The following is a 20526-nucleotide window of genomic DNA, read 5'->3' on the forward strand; positions in this document are numbered from 1 at the left end:
TTACTCGAACTTGATCCATCTTTATGTTTCTACATAAAGTTCAAGTATTCATATAATAGCCACGGATCTTAGTTTATTGGATTTAGACTTTATAAATGCAATTTAAAGATTCAATAACAGCTTTATTGAAGAGATGTTGAATAACATTTATTGATAATAAAAAATGTTTAACTTTACAAACTGCAAGTTTTAGGACATACAACCCAACAATACTTAAACTTGGACTAAAACTCCGGTGGAGTAATATATACAAATATATACAATGTTGAGTAACAAAAAGAGAATAAAAGGTAGAAATACAATAAGCTAGGGCATCACATACCCATAAATTCTCCCACTTGCCCTAGTTACAAATATCTTGTATGCCTAGTCCTACTAGGTGACCCTCAAACACTTTAGTTGAGAGGGCCTTCGTAAATGGATCAGCTACGTTGTCTTGTGAGACTATCTGTGTGACGATCACGTCTCCTCTATGTACAATCTCCCTAATGAGATGGTACTTTTCGCTCGATGTGCTTTCCTCGTTTATGACTTTGAGGTTCCTTTGAATTTGCTACTGCTCCATTGTTATCACAATATAGGGTGACTGGTAGGTACATATTTGGAACCACTTCCAAATCGGTCAGGAACTTTCTGAGCCATACTGCTTCTTTTGCTATTTCACTTGCAGCTACATACTCAGCTTCCATTGTGGAGTCAACAATACAACTTTGCTTGATCCTTCTTCACACCATAGCTCCTCCATTCAAAATGAATATTGAATGCGAAGTTGATTTCCTCGAATCTATATCGATTTGGAAATCAGAATCAGTGTATCCTGTAAGGATCAGATCCTTAGCACCATACACGAGCATGTAATTTCTCGTTCTCTGAAGATACTTGAGAATGTTCTTAACGGCAGTCCAATGATCATATCCAGGGTTGGACTGAAATCTGCTGACTATTCTAACTGTATAGTATATATCAGGACGAGTACACAATATAGCATACATTAAACTCCCTACTGCCGATGCATATGGAATTCGTTTCATATCCTCAACCTCTTGAGGTGTCTTAGGACTTTGTTCCTTTGATAGATGAATTCCATGTCTGAAAGGCAACGTTCTTTTCTTGGAATTTTGCATTTTATATCTAGACAACATCTTGTCTATATAAGATGCTTGAGATAGCACTAAAGTTCTGTTCTTGCGGTTTCGAACTATTTGGATCCTAAGAACATATTATGCTTCTCCCAAATCTTTCATTTGGAATTGCGTAGCTAGCCATCTCTTAACATCAATTAGAAATTATACTTTATTTCCAATGTAGAATATCATCAACATACAACACCAGAAAAGCGACAGTTTTGTTAACGATTTTCTTGTAAACACAAGGTTCATCAACATTTTATTCAAAGTCATAAGATTTGATTGCAATGTCAAATCTCATATTCCAGGATCTAGATGCTTGTTTCAACCCATAAATGGATCGATTAAGCTTGCAAACTTTTTACTTTTGACCCTTGTTCAATATACCCTTATAGTGAGACATGTAGATACTTTCTTCAAGATAGCTATTCAGAAAGGCTGTCTTGACATCCATTTGTCATATTTCATAATCATAAAATGCAGCCATGGACAAGAGTATTCTTATTGACTTTATCATGGCTACTGAAGAGAAGGTTTCTTTATAGTCTACCATCTCTCTCTAGGTAAACCCTTTTGCCACACATCTTTCTTTGTAGGTCTGTACCTTACCAGCTTGATCTCGTTTTCTCTTGTAGATCCATTTGCAACCGATGGGTTTTACTCCTTCAGGTTGATCTACAAGATTCTAGACAAAATTGAAGTACATAGACTTCATTTCAAGGTCCATGGCTTTAATCCATTGGTCTTTATCCACATCATTCATTGCTTGTTTGAAAGTCAGTGGATCCTCTAAGCCATCATCTGGTATAATGACTTGAGTTTTAGTTAAACACATGTACCGGTCAGGCTGTTGCACAACCCTTCCACTACGACGAGGCATTCTTAACTCTTGAGAAGGATGTGAAGTACCAATTTCATCAACAACTCTTGTTGATGCATTTGTCATTTATCTGGACATTTATTCTATTACTAGCTTACTGCGAAGTTGATGATTCTTTATGTGGTCATTCTCCAAGAAAGTTGCATTTATCGACATTAACACTTTATCTTCCTGAGGATCGTAAAAGTTACCACCTTTCATTTCTTTAGGTAGCCTACAAATAAGCATACTTTTGAACCACATTCCAACTTATAAAATCGGTTAACAACGCTCAATTATTCGGCCATAATCCCCAGGTAGGAGGTATTTCGTAGACCGTCAACTTAAGTACCTCTAGCCTTAGGTAGGATTATATATCAGTTGAATTTGTAATCATGTTTTTACAAGATGTCAACCTATTTTAACTTATAAAAATAGGTGATTAACCTACGTGAGCATGCAACTTATCTTTGTTATGGATTTTAATGTATAATTCAATTTTATAACAACTAATGAAAATTAGACTTGCTTTTACATCCACAACATACATCAAAGGTATTCCAATTTAATATACCATTTATATTAAATAACAGAAACCCTAAACATGCATTCTATACATTATAACAATTTATAACATATACATAATGCATATAACTTGCTTCTTATGGTGGGATTTCAAATCTAAATGGCATACTATATGCATAAACATGTTTAAATTTAAATACAACATACATCACATGCATAATTATTTAAGTTATATTGATATGGTTCAACTTTGGCATTCTAAGCAAGCAAAAATAACTAGTTTATTACAAAACAGATCCAAAAACAACTTCAATTTGGTGTAGAACCGCCCGAAACGACCCGACCCGAACCACTCGAACCAGACCTTCAAGGCATCAAAATGGCGTTTGAACCGGTCCAAGAATGGTTGAACCGGATCGAATTGGAGCTGAATCGGTCGAACTAGACCTCTCCCGTGTGAACCAGATCAAGCCCATAGCATTGCAACGCTAGGATGAGCGTTGTATGGTGGACTAGTGGGCTATTGAAGACTATGTCCATATCCATGAATTTTTCAAACACAGTCCTCCTAAAACATTTGAAGCTGCCTCTCTGTAAGTTTCCCTTTGATTATCTTATTTTTTTATCCCAATGTGAGATGAAAGGCTTGTAGCCTATCCAGGAAAATAATCTTTTATAGCAATTTTCTGATTAGCCATTACAACTGCAGGTAAAAGAAAAAAAAAAGAATTAGAGAAAAAAAGGGAACAAAAATCACATTATCGAGTATTATGGAAAAATCTCGTTTCAAGATCTCGCTCTTTCCTCTCGTTCCCCTCGTTTCTTCCTTTCGTTCCTCTTGTTCTTTTTATGGTGCATTCCTCTTGTTATTTTTCTGTTGTTTTCCTCTCGTTCTTTCTATCGTCACAGAAATTTGTACAGAAATTGAATCACATGCAAGAAATGAAAAATGTAAACCACAATTTGTACTAGTGTTACCTTAACTTTTGGAGGCATAGAAAGGAGCAAACGAGACAGTTCACCAGTGGAAGAAGATAGTTGACAATTTCTTGGCATTCGGCTGTACAGAAATCGAATCACATACAAGTTGTGGCATTCGATTTTGAGAGAGATAAAAATATTGTACTAAGGAAGAGGAAAGAAGTTTTAGCGAGAGGAATGAGGAAGTCTGAAATTTAAAATTTAAAACGTTCAATTTTCAGTCCGATGAAGAACAAGAGGAATAAGTCCAAAACGAGATGGACGAGCGAGAATATGCTATGCATGTACGACTTCAAGCATTTTGGGGACTAAACAGACATTTCACATGCGGTAGACATCATAAGAAGGCCAAAGTTCAAGTATTTACGAAAGGTGGGCCAAATTTCCGTACGTAATTCCCTCCGTTTGTGCAATACTAAACCGCGCCATGCTTCATTTCTCCTCTTCTCATGGCGTCTTTTTCTCTCATAGCCAACAACGCCTTCTTCACTTCTCGCCTCATTGACCTAATCAAGCTTCAGGTACATCCCTCTCTCTCTCTCTATGCATTATGCCGCCCTCTTCCTCATTCCAACAGTTTCAACACTCATTCTAATTTTGTCCCATAACGACGTTGGATATTTTGCTTATCAGAGGCTCCGGCACGCTTCTATTTACCCAGCAATGGATTTTCACTCACTGGGTCCTCAAGGTCCATCTTCTGTTCAACTTCCCTTTGCTTTCGCTACCTATGAAAGAAGTTACTAATGTAGTAGCATCTCATCGAATGTGGTTTTCGCTGCCACTTCTGCTGTTAAATTAGTTTATTTATTGCGTACTATACTTGTTGGTTGTTTAGCTTATGGTAGCCGTGTTCCATACCTGTAGATGCAGCAAACAACCACATGCCCAAATGGAATAAAATTGATGGACGGGCGTTTGGGATCACTCGTTCAATGATCCCATCTTCATCATGGACCGTCTTGAAAATTCTTCGTGATAAAGGTAACTTTGTTAATTGCTTGTATCAGTATCTTTGCAGCTATTACATTGCTTTGTCCCGTGTTTTAACTCAAATTTTTGTCCTGCTAGTTAATTGATTAATAGGGCTTGGATGAATTATCCTTGTCTATTATGGTGGTTTGGTTAAATATGTTGCAACAGATAACAACCTTCAGCGTGTTTAAGAAAATATTTGCGCCTTTAACTTCCGAGAAACCATTCTTGATTCTTAATCAGCTATAATTTGAGCTGAGGTCTTGATGAGTAGTTGGCTCGACAGTATATTCTTCCATTATGTCGCATCAATTTGAATTTTGATACTTCACGGAAAAGGACCTCATTTCCTTGTAATGCATAGGGTTTGAAGCCTATTTGGTGGGTGGATGTGTGAGAGACTTACTCCTAAACAGAGTACCAAAAGATTTTGATGTGATTACCACAGCTGGACTTGAACAGGTATTTGTTGCCACCTTGTAATTTCTTGTAGTATTGTTTTCTCTCCCTCTTGAGAGCAAAATCAACTTATTTAAGAATGACTCAGTTGATTCCATATGTCCCATGCAGATCCGTAAACTATTTCATCGGGCACACATTGTTGGGCGTCGTTTTCCTATTTGTACGGTTAATATTAAAGGCTCCATTACTGAGGTAGTGATCCATTTTCATTGGACTACTTAATGGTCTCCTTTAACATTGGTTTGGTCTTCTTTAACATTAGTTTATTTTTGTGTTTCTTAAGCTTTTTTTTTTTTAATTTTTATTTTTTAACTTCAACAATGTAAGAGTATTGATTTGAACATTTTACCTTGATTACAAATGTGTGATGCCTTAACTAGTTGAGTTATGCTCAAATTGATAATGTTCTAAAAGTCTTTTGGAGTAAAACCATTGTTCTCACCACTATAACAAAGAAGTTCATGAGATTTTCATCTCATGTGTTTCTTTAGGCCATGTATATGACCAAAGCTTTAATAAATATTGGAGAGAAAGATAAGGATAATTTATTCATAGTAGTGATGATATTGACCTTTAGAATATTTATTTATGCTAGGGACTATTCATAGACAAGGCTTTTTCTTGGGTGCTTGTATGCAATTATGCTAGATTTACATCTTTTATGATTTTTATTCCTCCTTTTTTGTTTTAGAAAAAAAATCAAATCAAGACTTATACTTCATATCTCATTGAGGCTTATATCTCACTTTTTAAAGAGAAAAAGCCTCAAAAGCCTCTTTAGCCTTTTTTAGTATATGCTAGCAATTAGTTTTACAATTATTGATCTACTTATGTGCTTTCATGATTTTCAATCAGGTTTCAAGTTTTGAAACAGTTGCAGAACATGCTGACGGAAAAGAAAGGGTAACATCTTCTAAAACTCCAAAAAAATGTGATAAAAAGGACTTGATCCGGTGGAGGAACTCTATGCACCGGGATTTCACAATTAACAGGTCAGTTTTATTTGTGTGTAATATTAGTTCATACATGTACATTTGATCTGTATTCTTTATTAAATATATTTTTTACAATGTTAGGTTCACATTTCTGCCTTGTTAGCAGTCGTTATATCAGGTTTTTGCATTATATGATTTTTAAATGTTCTGAGGTGTTTAGATATTCAACATAAGTTTGGCATTGTTGGAAATCTGCTTTCTATCAGAAACCTATTTTCTCAGTAGCCACTTCATTGTCTTGTTCAGTTTGTGTTTAATTCAGGTTTATCTTGATAATTGTTGAAGCAGTTTATTCTTTGATCCCTTTTTGAACAAAATCTATGACTATGCTGAAGGGATAGCAGACTTAAGGTCCTTGAAGGTGAAGATCTTTCCCCTTTTAAAAAACTGCATTTATTTAGAGGGTCAAATGGAAAAATATTACCCATGTACTATGTCTCTTTTGTGTCAGTGCTCAAATACTATCTTAAGCATAATCTAGTCCTTTAACTTGTTAGAAAAACCTAATTGGTCACAATATCCGAATTACCCATTAATTACTTGTGGAATATTAAACATTTTTCATTTACTTCCTATTAAAATGATCTCTTTCAAGCAGTGTCCATGTCTTGCAGTCCATTTCATTTTTAACTTTAAATTATATGGGCAATTGTCGGTACAAATACTTGTTTCATGGAATTTGATTTGGTCATTTCAAAGAAAGGAGAGATTTCTTTGAAGGAAAATAGTATTTCCTTAAAAAAGGGGGGAAAAAAACATTTTATGCCATTCATTATTTTATATTTGGAAGAAAAAAGTCTAATAGAGACAGTACACTGTCAAGTTTACATTTTACCCGTATTTTATTTATCCATCCCTCTTCTTATATAAAGATTTTCCCCCATTTGTTGGATGACATGGACATGAACTCAGCTGCGGACACTAATTCCTGCATCATTGTCATTCAAGGAGGACTGTGGTAGGTTTTACAATTTCCTGTGCACTCTTTGGACGTGATAATTTTTTGGGACTAGTGGTCTCTGAGAGTGGTCTCTGAGGTGTCAACAATACTAACTAGGCTAGTTTTATCACATGTTTGATTTTGCTTGCAGCTAGAATTCTGCGTGGCTTAAGAATTGCAGCTCGTTTGGGTTTGTCACTCTCAAAGGAAACTGAGACTGCAATGCGTGAACTTTCTCCTTCCATCACAAGCTTGGCTAAGGTAATCTTGAGGAAGTTGAACAGTACTAATCTCCTTTACATGCTTTGTTGTCAAAATATCCGCTATTTTTCCCTATCTAGTGTTTTCTTCTCCTCCTTTCCCTTTTCTCTTTTTGTACACTTCAGTTGTATGTTGTAATAGGAAGTCTTGTCTCTAGTATATGCTCTTAAAAGAACATACTTTATGAGGTTTGACACTGTTCTATTTGGCTATCCTACTTAAGCCCATTTGATAACCATTTTGTTTTTGAAAATTATACTTGTTTCGGCACAAAACATCCGCTCGCACTTCCTTTTCTCCCAAAAAGCGTCATAAGAAACCTTCCTCCATGGCCACAGCCTTCCCTGTTCAAAGCTTTTAGACAGAGTTGAGAGAAATCAGAGAGATAAAGAATATTGGAGATTTTCTATTAGGGTTTCCAACAATTTACAAAGCTATTGAAACAAGCCTAAATACTAGAGGCCCAATGGGCTTTTACATATATGAGAAATTAAAATAAACTAAATAACTATGTAATACATAAATAACACAAAATATTAAATGATCTAACATCCCCGCAAGTGAACGTGGCGGTTGAACGACTTCCACGACTCGGAGCTTGAATATGGTAGTTGATGGATCATATATAGAAACCATCACTCTGGCAACCACCGCCATGCTCCCCCCTCTTAAACCAACATCTCCCTCTCATCATGAACCGTACACAACACCACCGACAAATTTCAATAGAAAGGAAGAACTTCTTGATCGAGATTGATCCTTCTTCCTGGGGCACAAAGTTTAGTCTTACAGAAAAAGCCAAGGATAGATCCTTCTCCATCTCGATCCATTGGAGTACACTTCGATGGATCACTGACACCCTAAAGAGCTTACTCATTTCACCTTTGAACAAAAAATTCTTCAACGAAATCCGGGTAGATGATCATGTTCTATGGATTGAAAAGATCACCACAAGAGAGGATTCTCTTTTGAATTGGTAAAAGTGGATTACAATGGGGGAAAGAACTGCCTCATCATCCCCGCTGGTGAAGATCGAAAAGGTTGGAAGTCATTTGTAGAGCTCACCTCCTTTTATAGCTTAGATGTTGTTAATACAACTTACGAATGTCAACCACCAACATTCAAGGGTACTCTCATTAAGAAAAGAGACGAATACATGGTTGAAAAAGGATAAGGCTCCACGGGTTGAAGTCAACAATGGAACAACAAAGAACCAACTGCCTCTCTTGTTGCAAACCAGTCAACGACAGTGCCAGTACCCTCTTAGGTCCCTTTCTTTACAAACAACATAGTTGTTATCCGAAGGAAGAATTCCCATGATAAATGGTATAACATTCTCAGGGCCATTCAAGCTGAAGTTAATGCTTTTGGTTCCATTGCTCCCTTTCAACCAAACAAAGCAATATTGCGCTGTCAAGACTCAGAGCAAGCAAAGATTTTGGGTAATTACAAAGGTTGGGAAAACATGGGCAAATATCAAATACTCTTCTCTCCATGGAACCATGAAGAATACCACACTGAACAAGTTGTCCCCTCATATGGAGGATGGATAAAAGTTAGAGGTTTGTCGGTGATATGTGGGACATAGATACTTTCAAATACATTGGTGAAGCATGTGGTGGATTAATTGAAGTGGTAAACAAGACCCTCAATAGAATGGTGGAAATAAGCCTTAAAGTTGAACAAAATCAAACAGGCTTTCTCAACAGAATGGCGGAAATAAGCCTTAAAGTTGAACAAAATCAAACAGGCTTCCTCGAGTAAGGGTGATTCTTCCTTCATCATCCTCATTGGAGGTTTCTGTATGGATCGACCCTTTTGTTGTTGCAGATTACCATGTGGGGGTTATTACCGGAATCCATGGCTTTCCGGCCAAAAATATGGCGAGGAATAGCATGAAGAAAGAGGCACTTTCAAATTTTTCTGATTGTATTGTACCCACTCAGATGCAGTACCACCCTGCACAACAATCTCCTGAAAAACCTATCCTTCCACAGCAGCCTACTGTCCTTTCCAGCCAGCCTTCTGTCCTTGCCAGCCAACCTATTGTCCTTGCTAGTCAGTCTATTGTCCTTTCTAGCCAACCATCTGTCCTTAACACTGACATTACTCCCCAAACATGCCAACCAAGCAGCAATCCATCTGGTCAAATCTTAACCATTGTGGACCCCATCTGTACTTCATCCTCTGACCCATCCACATCAAACACACTACCCATTAATCAATCTATTGACCCAGACCCACCTGTTGCAACAAACCAAAATTCTCCGTCGCTTTTAGACCTTCCGGCACCATCAAACACCCCTCAATCCCCCTCCAAACATATTACTATTAACCATAAACCAACCACTTTCATTGCTGGTACCAAACACTCCACAGCTATCATCCCCCACCAAACAGAAGTTGACTCCGATTGCTACCTCTCCAGCCCACTTCAATCTATTCCCCAGAACAATCCTCTTCAACCTATGGCTTCACACATGGAAAATCCCCGACACGAATGTTACTTCCCCCCTCCACCTTCTACGCACAATCCTCCCATGAACCCTATGCCTCATCTGATTGCTCTTGCACCATGGTTTGAAGAATGTGGTCTTTGCATCATGACAATACCAACTAGAAAGGAAAAAAACAAGTACACCCTTAAACAGAAAAAGGGCCTTTGAGAAATAAAAAATTTGGAGTGTTCAATTGCTTATGATAAGAAAGTGAAGGCCTTGATCCAGGAGGGGAGTCAATCATCTTAATGTTAATCCTATCATGGAATGTTAGAGGCCTTTGATCGTGGAAGAAATGGGCTACCATTAAGAGATTGATCACTAAACAAAATCCTGCATTGTCATCCTCCAAGAGACTAAGTGTCGTGATATAGATATTGTTTTCATCAAATCTCTCTGGAGTCCTAGAGGAATTCAATGGGCTTCTCTGGATGTGATCGGATCTTCGGGGGGCATTCTTATAATGTGGAATGCGACTTCTTTTAGAGAATCTTCAATCACCAAAGGTGCATACTCCCGGACTATCCTTTTCACTCTTGCTGATGGCTTTAATCTTTGTTTAACAAGGGTTTATGGACCATCCATAGATCAAGACAGATTTTTTATCCTTGAACTACAAGATCTTTTCTGCCTTGTGGAAGAAAATTGGATTATTGGAGGTGATTTCAATCTCGTCCAATGGCCTTACGAGAATTCAAACAGCTGTAGAACGAACAGAGCCATGTCTGATTTTAATTCCTTTATCAATCATCGAGAACTCATTGATTTACCTATTACTAATGACTTGTTTACATGGATCGATTTTCGTACACCACCAACTCACACAAGGATTGGTCGTTTTCTATGCACATAATCCATCATCACCAAATTCATTAATGCATCTTTGAGGAGATTAGATAGACCGACTTCAGACCATTATCCCCTTCTACTAACTCTTGGAAATTAGAAATGGGGCTCTTCCCCTTTCAGATGAGAAAATATGTGGCTCAACCACAAAAGCTTCCTTCTTCTTATTGCAAATTGGTGGAACAACCATCCTATTAGGCCACCCTGGGCATGGATTTATCAACAAACTAAAGGGACTCGAACAGGTGATTAAAGAATGGAATCAAACAACCTTTGGTCTTATTGAATCACATAGGGTTTTACTTCATAAAGAGCTTGGTCTTATTGATCACGCTGCTGAAATTGGCACCATTACAGAATCACTTGCTTTTAGGAGACTTGAGATCAAAGAACATATTTTATCCCTTAATGCAAATGAGGAGATTAAATGGAGGCAAAAGTGCAAATCCAATTGGCTGATTAATGGGGATGAAAACACAACCTTTTATCATAGGTATGCGGCTGCTAAGAAGAGAAAGAGCTGTATTACTGAAATCCTCAATGAACAGAATGTTAATTTGCTTTAGGATGGTGGTGAAATTGAAGCTGAATTTATTTCTTTCTACATAAAACACTTCACCAGAAAATCAGGGAGCGGATTTCTGCCACATCCTTTGGCTTGGGATACCATTGATAATGATCTTAGCCAGTCTTTAGAATCTCCTTTCACCGAGACAGAGATTTTGATGGCGATTAAGGCATGGGGAACCAAAAATTGCCAGGGCCTGATGGTTTCACCATCGAATTCTTTAAAAAATCTTGGAACATCTTAAAACTTGACTTAATTAGAGTGTTCCAAGATTTTTTTGGGAATAGAATCATTGACGCAAATGTTAATAAGAGATATATTTGCCTTATTCCTAAGAAAATAGATGCCAAGAAAGTGGGAGATTTTCGTCCATTAGCCTTACTACTTGCCTCTACAAGATTATTGCTCGTGTTTTGTCTAACCGCCTAAAGAAAGTCCTCCCTTCGACCATCACGCCTTACCAATCAGCCTTTGTCGAAGGTAGATTGATCTTTAGATGCATCATTGATTGCCAATGAAATTATTGAAGATTGACACTCTAGTAATACTAAAGGGGTGGCCATTAAACTTGACATTGAGAAGGCATTTGACAAGGTTGATTGGGATGTTCTTGATGAAATACTGAAATTGAAGGGTTTTGGTACTAAAGGGAGACAATGGATTAGGGGTTGTTTATCTTCCACCAATTTCTCAATCATTATTAATGGCAAACCTAGAGGGAAAATTAAAGCCACTAGAGGACTAAGGCAAGGTGACCCTCTTTCACCCTTCCTCTTCATCCTTATTATGGATTGTCTTAGTAGGATCCTTTCTTTGGCGGGTGAAAAAAGTTTAATTTGTGGATATTCGATACCAAGATCTACCATAAACATCAATCATCTCCTCTTCGCAGATGACACTATCCTTTTCTCTATGGACAATAGAGGATGATTGATATCTTCATCAATTTGATTGGCCTTTTTGAAGATGCATCTGGGCTAAATATTAATAGACAAAAGTTTGAATTTTTGGGAGTAAACTGTGATGAGGTCTGGGTTGATTCTGTTGCTGCAAAATATGAATACAAGGTGGGTCATTGGCCAACCACATTCTTGGGTCTTCCCTTATATGGCAGGCCTAACACTCCATCCTTCTGGCAACCAAGCATGGACAAGATTGACAAAAGGCTTCACTCTTAGCAGCACAACTTTCTCTCCAAAGGTGGTCGATTAACTTTGATAAATGCCACCCTATCCAACCAGGCTATTTACTATTTATCCCTCTTTCATGCCCCAACAAAAATCATGGCATTGAATGCTTTTTTAGGAATTTTTTATAGTCTGGTCACAAAGATAGCAAACTATCCCATTTGATGAGATTGGATTGCATAAAGAAACCTCTTGAAAATGGTGGGTTGGGAATCATTGATATCAACCAACACAACAAAGCCCTCCTTACCAAATGAATTTGGCGTTTTCACCTTGAGAAAATGACTCTGGCGAATCTTGATCAAGGAAAAGTATGGTTCTTAACATTATGATCTAAAGGCAACAACTTATAGAACCCTCTCTTTTAGGTGCCCCTGGAAATTTATTCTGCAACAAAAGGATCTTATCTATGGATATTTGCTATAACATGGGTAAATGGTTCATCTATGACATTTTGGCATGATTTATGGTTTGGAGACATCCACTAAAAGAGACTTTCCCTAAGCTATATCAGTTGTCTGTCACAAAAAATGCATCTATGGCGGAGATTTGGAATAATGAACACTACATTTGGGCTTTAAATTTTAGAAGACACTTAAAGGATGATGAAATTGAAGAATGGGCAGCCTTCACCCATCTTCTTCCAAACTTGACCCCTACTGACAGAGACGATACATGGATATGGAAGCTTGAGTCAAGAGGATTCTCCACTAAATCTTTATACACTCTCCTCACCAATAGCAGGCTCTCACTCACGGATGATTTTTTCAAGAGACTTTGGAGATGCCCTTGCCCAAAAAGAGAGAGATTCTTCCTATGGGAAATCAACAACTCTTGCCTTAATACCATGGATAGATTACAATAGTGCTGTCCTTGGATCAACCTCTCTCCCTCTTGGTGTCGCCTTTGCCAAAACAACAATGAATCTGGCAGCATGTTTTCTTTGACTGCACTTTCTCTAGAGGGCTTTGGTATGAGCTATTTGATGCCTTTAACTGGTCGGTTGTACTCCCTTCTGATACACAGAGTTGGCCGCGTTTACTGATTAGTCACCCACCCTTCAAAGCCTTTAAAGATCAATTATGGTTATGCCTTACCTATGCTATTTTGTGGAAGATTTGGGATGAAAGAAATGCAAGAATCTTCCAGGAAAAATCCAGATCGACAAAGAACATTATGGATACTATCATACATACTGCTTTTTTTTGGTGCAAAGATATACCGATTATTAAAAGCCATGGCTTTTCCTTTCTTGTTGCAATCTGGAAACATCTTTTGTATACCCTATGAAATGGGTCTTTTGTACCTTTGGTATCTAAGGATATTTTATTCAATCAATGAAATCGTATCTTATAAAAAAATGGATCATATATAGAGATGTGTTGTGAGTTTGATTTTGGAGTATGAAATGATAAATCGAGAGAGATTGGAAGGGAGAGAGACATTGGAGTATTAATAAAGGAGTTGAGAGATATAAAGGATTCGAGGGATTTTGATGATTGAAAAGGAAAGAGGATGAGGTGAAAGATAATATTAATTGAAGTGAGAAGATAGAAATATTAAAAGGGATGAGGGTTGTGTACGTGGAGGTGGAGAGAGAAGAGTTCAAAAAAGGCCAAATGATCGATGTAACAACTCATTGTGAGTTTTCTCTTTTATTTATTTTTAATGAAAATGGAAATTTGAAGGGTTGAAAGGTGGTATTGGTGTAGTGTGTTGGGGTGTGTGAGAGATAAAGACTGAGAGTAGGTTAAAAAAAATGCACATAAATAAAATAACAAACTTAAAAAGATGAAAAATAAATTAAAAAACTTACCTCACAAACTAGGAAAAGAAGTTGAAGAAATTTAAAAGCTGAAGATTTATTGAAGTTGAAGCTTTATAAAAAAGTGAATAAAAAGAAATCTAAAAGTAATTTAAAAATGAAGTTGAATAATCACTCTAAATCCGCCGCTGGTTAGAAGATGGATGTTGTGGATCTACAATTTCCAACAAAATTGATATAAGATGAAGAAGAAGAAGGCATTAAGGAAAGCTTTTGGGAGATTTTCTTGAAAGGGGAGAAGAATGAGAATTTTTGAGATTTTGTGATTCCGAGTTGAGACCTGAGTTTTTTTTTTTTTTTTTTTAATGATTTTGGGAGGAAGGTTGTATAGAGGGAAAAAAAAAGACAATAAAGGAGTGAAATTATAGGGTATATAAGAGGAAGAGGAGAGAGTGAAGAAAATTATAGTTGTGATGATAGATTGATGATTTTATTCATAGCAGCACTATTGCCTGGAGGAGTTGAAATAGGAGTGACTATTGTTGACTCCGAAGGAGAAGTGGGTGGAGCTGACACCGAAGTTGGTATTGAAGTTTCGATGGAAGGAGGGGGGGGTCATGCCCATTGGAGCAAGGGGTACAAAAGTGTTGAAGCTAGAGCAGTCGCTACTGTGGGTGGATGGAGGAGTTGATTCTGGTGAGGAGACTGGCGGAGAGGAGATGTTCCCATCAATGGTGGGTTTATTAATAAGGCATGTGATATTTTCAAAAAGAGGAGAAATGCCCGCACAGGGCTCTGATACCATCAAAGCTTTTAGAGAGAGTTGAGAGAAATTAGAGGGAGAATATTGGAGATCTTCTATTAAGGTTTCCAACCATCTACAAAGTTATTGAAACAAGCTTAAGTACTAGAGATCCAATGGGCTTTTACATACATGAGAAATTAACATAAGCTAAATAACAATGTAAAACACAAATAACACAAAATATTAAATGCTCTAACACCTGCAATGGAAACACGAGGCTACCGCCGAAGGTCAACCAAGTCTTGTATGTACAAAGTTTGCCATGTAACATTACCAGCAAAGAGACATACAAAATTTTTGGCAAGTATGGGGCAATTCGGCATATTTGAACAAGGATTCTAGGGGTACTGCCTTTTTTGTTTACAAGGATATCATTGATGCTAAGACGGTGGTGGATCACCTCTCCAGGTTCAATGCTCCTAATCGATATTTGATTGTGTTGTACTACTCTATAGCAGCCAAGATGAGCAAACAGTTTGACTAGAAGAAGCAAAAGGATGAGCTAGGATGAAGAGAAGTACAATGTTTCCATGAAAGATAAGTAAAAGGAATTCCATCTTAGTGGAGCATTTGAAAGGAAAAAAAGGCGTGTTCGGCGTTATATTACAATTTTGTGGATGTTAATTTTTTTTCTTAAAAAAGGAAAATCATACTTGTTTCCACACAATGTTTTTGGTAAACTTCGCACTTTCTTTAAAAACACACATTTGAATTCTAAGCTAAATTTATATAATAAAATCAAGTTTTTTAAAACTACTTTTTTTAGATTTTAAAATTTAGCTTTGTTTTTAAAATGTTCTAAAAAAGTAGGCTATAAAGTAAGAAAACTACAAATAATAGTAGTGGTTATATGCGGAATTTTAAAAAATAGAAAACAAAAAATAAAATGGTTATCTAACGGGAACTTAGAGTTAGTAGCTACTGTTTGTTAGGTTACTTTGACAACATTTAAAACTACTTCTTTTAGATTTCAAAATTTAGCTTTGTTTTTTAAAATGTTCTAAAAAAGTAGGCTATAAAGCAAGAAAGCTACAAAAAATAGTGGTACTTATATGCTGAACTTTCAAAAACATAAAACCAAAAACAAAATGGTTATCTAACGGGAACTTAGAGTTAGTAGCTACTATTTGTTAGGTTACTTTGATAACATTCTCTATATTTTCAGTCCAGGTTAATGATGGAATTGAATTATATGCTATCTTATGGAGCAGCCGTTCCTTCTCTCTATTTGCTTCAGAGGTTCAACCTGCTTGAAATGCTGCTACCATTTCAGGTATGCTCTTCTGATGATTACTTCACTAGGGACGTGATCTCGACCTAAATCTTAGTATGTATCTGAGTTGCAGTTATGATTGCAGGCTGCTTATCTTGATAAACAAGGCATTAAGAAATCTTCACTAAGTTCTATAATGTTGATGGTAAGTGCTGTACTATGCTCTTTTGATTTTACCCAACAAGTGGGGATTGGCAAAAATCTCCGCGGGGTCGGACGAGGTGGGAGTCCCTGGTTTGACCGGGATGGGGTCAAACCGGGGATCCAAAATGGGTCCCCGAATCGGGGACAAGGTGGGGATGGGGAGGGTATCCCACCCCCGCCCTGTATAATTTTAATTTTTTTAATATATATTTATTTATAAGTGTATATATATATATATATATATATATACTTGTATATATACAGTAGCTCTAAAGCTACTGTTTTTGTTTTTTGTTTTTTTATTTTTTTTTATTTCATTTCATAATATAATTAACTTTTAACCTTTTATTAAATTTTAAAATAAAGAAATGTTAAAATGTTTTTTATTATTAATTTAAATAAATAAAATAACAATAATACCAACTTATTACCTAGAAATTGTAATATAAATATAAAAATTTATTGATTTTAAATTAAAAATAAAAAAATAATATATGGAGAATTTTTCCCTATGGGGACCTGATTCCCGAACGGGGATTCCCCGACCCCGACTCCTCAAAACGGGGAATGGGGCGGGGATAGGGATGGGGAGTGCATCCTCGGCCCCGCCCTGCCCCATTGCCAACCTTGGGCTTTTGTACGTTCTTTTACTTGCAAAATATATTTGGAGAGTCTATCCCATACAGAAGTTAAAACATCTAATTTCTGACATTCTGAAATACCTAAAGAGGATGCCCTAAAACACTTGCCGGAAAAATGAGACAAAAATGATGGTCTTCCTTTTTTCATGGGAATCTAAGCCGTCTCCATGAATGTAGGATACAAGTTAGAATATGAATTATTGGAAACTAATGTTTCCTTGGGCATTTAAGATAGTACTACTTGTTTGCTTGGCAGTGAATAATTATGGAATTTGTGAGTTGGGATCTTGTACAAGTGGATGTGGTGTGGACTGGTGAAATCGTCAATTTAACTTTCTTATGCATATTTGGATTCTTTAGCGTGCTTCTCGACTCTTTGCATATGATTTGAGTATTGATTGCTCCTCATTTTTTATTCTATGCAGAAATTGTTCTTCAATTTGGATAAATTGTTTTCTTGTGATTGCCCTTCGGACTGCAATATATGGTTAGCTCGTTATTTAGTTTTCTTTCACTTATGTTCTAGATTTTCCCATTCATTTCTAACATTGTATTTTCTGTAGCTAATATTATGTTACTCATTGTATTAGTATTTTCTTTTGTATTAATTGTTTCAGTTTTATTGAACTTATGTTTTGTAATCGATAAATGACGAGCCTCCATCAGCTATGGTTTGATCGAAGATCATTCAATTCAAGAGCCTTTGATAATGGATGATTAAACAATGTTATTTATGATTGGCCTTACGAAGAAAAGTTATTCTTTAATATTATAGTCCATTATACTATTGCTAGTGTTGCACAGAAAGCTAATGGGGATGATGGTGAAATTTTAACTACTTTTATTATGAATAAACCATCATTATATGTACATCCAAATTGAGAAATTTAGAGACGATACATTATCAATATGAAGGCACTTGTTTCTATGATACTTGTTTTTTCCTTTCTTTCTTTCTTTTTCTTTTTCTTTTTCCCGGGTTGAACTTAATAAATGGCATTTTGTCAATATGGATATCTCAGCCATGTTTCCATCCTAGGTAAATTTAGATCTTCGGCACATCAATCAAATAGTATGCCTCTGATGAGATCTGTAAATTGTACAGGGTTGCATTGTTGGCATTTCACATGGCATTAGTTAACAACCCTCAGAATTCTCTTATAGTTCTGGCTTTTGCTGCCACCTTGTACCATGGGGATTGGAATGAAGGTGTGAATTATGCAAGAGAAAACTCTCTTTTGCAGATCAATTTAAGGCCAGAGATTACGAGTTCGGCTCAATTTACATCCGAGGAGGAGCTTACTGAAGGGGTTACTCATTTTGCTTCAAAAGTACAAGGTTGCATAGCTGCTCTGACTTCAGCAGATTCTCTCTTAGAAGCCATGTCTACGTTTCCAGACTCTCCATGCTCTAGTTTGGTAAACAATACATATATACTAACTTAAGTAAATAATTCATTTATATTGCTGACCAATGCCTATATTAAGGTTCCTGATTGCATTAATGAGAAAGTCAACTATGTTCGACCTTTTTTCTGTGCCTGTTATAATTAGAGATCTTATTCTTAGGTACTTGTGTCAAATAAAACTTCCAAAGATGTTGCTAACATTTTTGAAGCACTGGTGAATGATGTTGAATCCTACAAAAACAAGAGACAGGGTTTTGACATTGACTATCAACTGCTTGGGAAGGGTACTTTGAGTGAGAGTAGATATGTCTTGGGAAAAGTTATCTTGGAAACCCTGAAAGATGCAATTCTGCAGGGAGATGGAAACATTCTTTACAGGAAACAAAATCTCTGTGTCGATGCTACTACTGAGGAAACTTGTAATTCACCAGCCGCTGATTTGGTGAAGGGCCAATTGATTAAAAGAAACAAGAAAGTTCAAAAACTGCAATCTGGTTTTGAAGTTAAGTGGGAAGCGAATAAGAAATATAAGCTTGGAAGGAAGCAGGGAAGTATTTCTGACGAGGTGGTTCAGAATGGAAGGTGCATTAACATGGGAGTAGAAGCATCTCAATTACCCCTTGCTGGCTTACATTCGATGGAAGAGTCAATGCTGGAGTCAAGCAAATGTCATCAGTTTGAAGTGGGGGCTGCTGAGAATATGCAAAAGAATCCTGAAACCATGGGGAATGAAGTCAAGAACATTATTCCCTCCCAGGAAGCACGTGATAAGGTTACCAAGGAGCTGCTTCACACTGGAAAGATCAACCGGAGGAAGATGGACAAAGTAGCAGGGCAGGAAGGAAAGTCCGTCAAGAAAGAGCATCATCAGGTGCCTCAGGGAAAGGAGAATATTGAAAAGAAACATAGAGATACAACAGATGTCGAGCAGTGTAAGCGTCCACTGTCCAGCCTTTTCAAGTAAATGCCTTTGGTGTGCGAATCAGAAGCTGGTTGGGGAATTGCTTCAAACTGGTCGTTAAAAGTGCAATTCGATTCACTTGTGTGAAGGCGTATGATTCCAGCTCCATACTAGTTTGTAACCCAGGGATTGATCGCCTCAACACAATCACCCCTGTTTGTTTCTGTTCAATTGTTGGAGTTTTGGATCTAGAAATCCAACTGGAGTTGTTCGCGTTCCAAAACTAAATGCCAAACATCCGTCATGACCGAGAAAAGAAGAGCCAATGGAATTAAAATCAACACATACAGCAAATGGTCTTTCTAAATCATTCCTGTGTCTCTGTTATCATTAGGAGTTGCAAACTCATGTTAGTAAAGGAGTTAGTTTCCCTGGTTCTGAAAACAAGTGGGTCAACAAATTCATGTAAATTGTTCGGATTCAATTCAGTAAATTTTGGTAGGTAGAGCGGTAAATTTTTTTTTTTTTTTTTTTTTTCTAGTTTTGGACTTATGGTCGACCCCTATTGTGTTTTAGTTGATATAGCTAGACTAACATTTGATTAACCTCGTCCTTTTCCCTGCATTCTAATTATCATTGTTATTTTTCTTCATTTACCACCAATTTTCTTTATCATCATCTATGTTGGTTGGATGTTAGGGTCAAAAGTTCAGTACTTCTAACCAAATGATGTGATTATATGCAAGATGAAATTATTTACTAATACACGTTGATATTAGATGGAGTTGAAATTGTACTGTTACTTTGCCTGTTTATAAATTTTGATGATTCCGAGACATTGAACTTATTCTCTCTTGCACTGTTGAATCCAGGTAGGGTGATCGACAACCTATTATATATATTTTTAAATTTCATCTGTTGAACTATGTATGAGGGCGGAGAATTGATTGGTATTTAGCAGATACTATAACGTCTTAAGTAATTGAATTATATTTGAGTTTGTCTCTAAACTCTGTCTCTCGTCGAGTGGGAAAACTTCTCCCCTTCCTAATACATGAACCAACCACCACCAAGTAAATCAAAGAGCAAAACTGGAAGCCTCTCTATTTAACATAACTTTGTTTTCCCTTTGTTTTGGCCAATGGCCCATTGAAATTGTGTTTGTGGTGGGAGTAAGGAATCTGATCAGCATCGTTGTTTTAAAAGAGAAAATATGAGGTTGATGGCATAATGATTAGTTGAGTTATATTCTCGCCAGCGCTAGACTTATAGGGATTATTATAAATTTAATCTTGTTGGAAATAGTGTCTTAAATCTTCTTGTAATTTTGTAGTTTGTAAACTCTGTATAAATATATTGTTGTTG

The 20526-nt window shown here is 36.7% G+C and overlaps 1 protein-coding gene across 1 annotated transcript; it reads left to right on the plus strand.

The window, feature by feature from the left end:
* Positions 1 to 3876: 3876 nt before the first annotated feature.
* Positions 3877 to 19820, plus strand: LOC120090455. The gene is made up of 14 exons (XM_039048131.1): positions 3877 to 4013; positions 4126 to 4183; positions 4360 to 4476; positions 4832 to 4929; positions 5038 to 5121; positions 5785 to 5921; positions 6213 to 6285; positions 6837 to 6882; positions 7016 to 7125; positions 15960 to 16067; positions 16153 to 16212; positions 17278 to 17339; positions 17958 to 18270; positions 18421 to 19820. The coding sequence occupies exons 1-14, from the start codon at positions 3942 to 3944 to the stop codon at positions 19222 to 19224; spliced, it is 2142 nt and encodes a 713-aa protein (XP_038904059.1). The 5' UTR covers positions 3877 to 3941; the 3' UTR covers positions 19225 to 19820.
* Positions 19821 to 20526: the final 706 nt, after the last annotated feature.

This window comes from Benincasa hispida, chromosome 11 (assembly GCF_009727055.1).
Source record: "Benincasa hispida cultivar B227 chromosome 11, ASM972705v1, whole genome shotgun sequence".
NCBI classification, from domain to species: domain Eukaryota; kingdom Viridiplantae; phylum Streptophyta; class Magnoliopsida; order Cucurbitales; family Cucurbitaceae; genus Benincasa; species Benincasa hispida.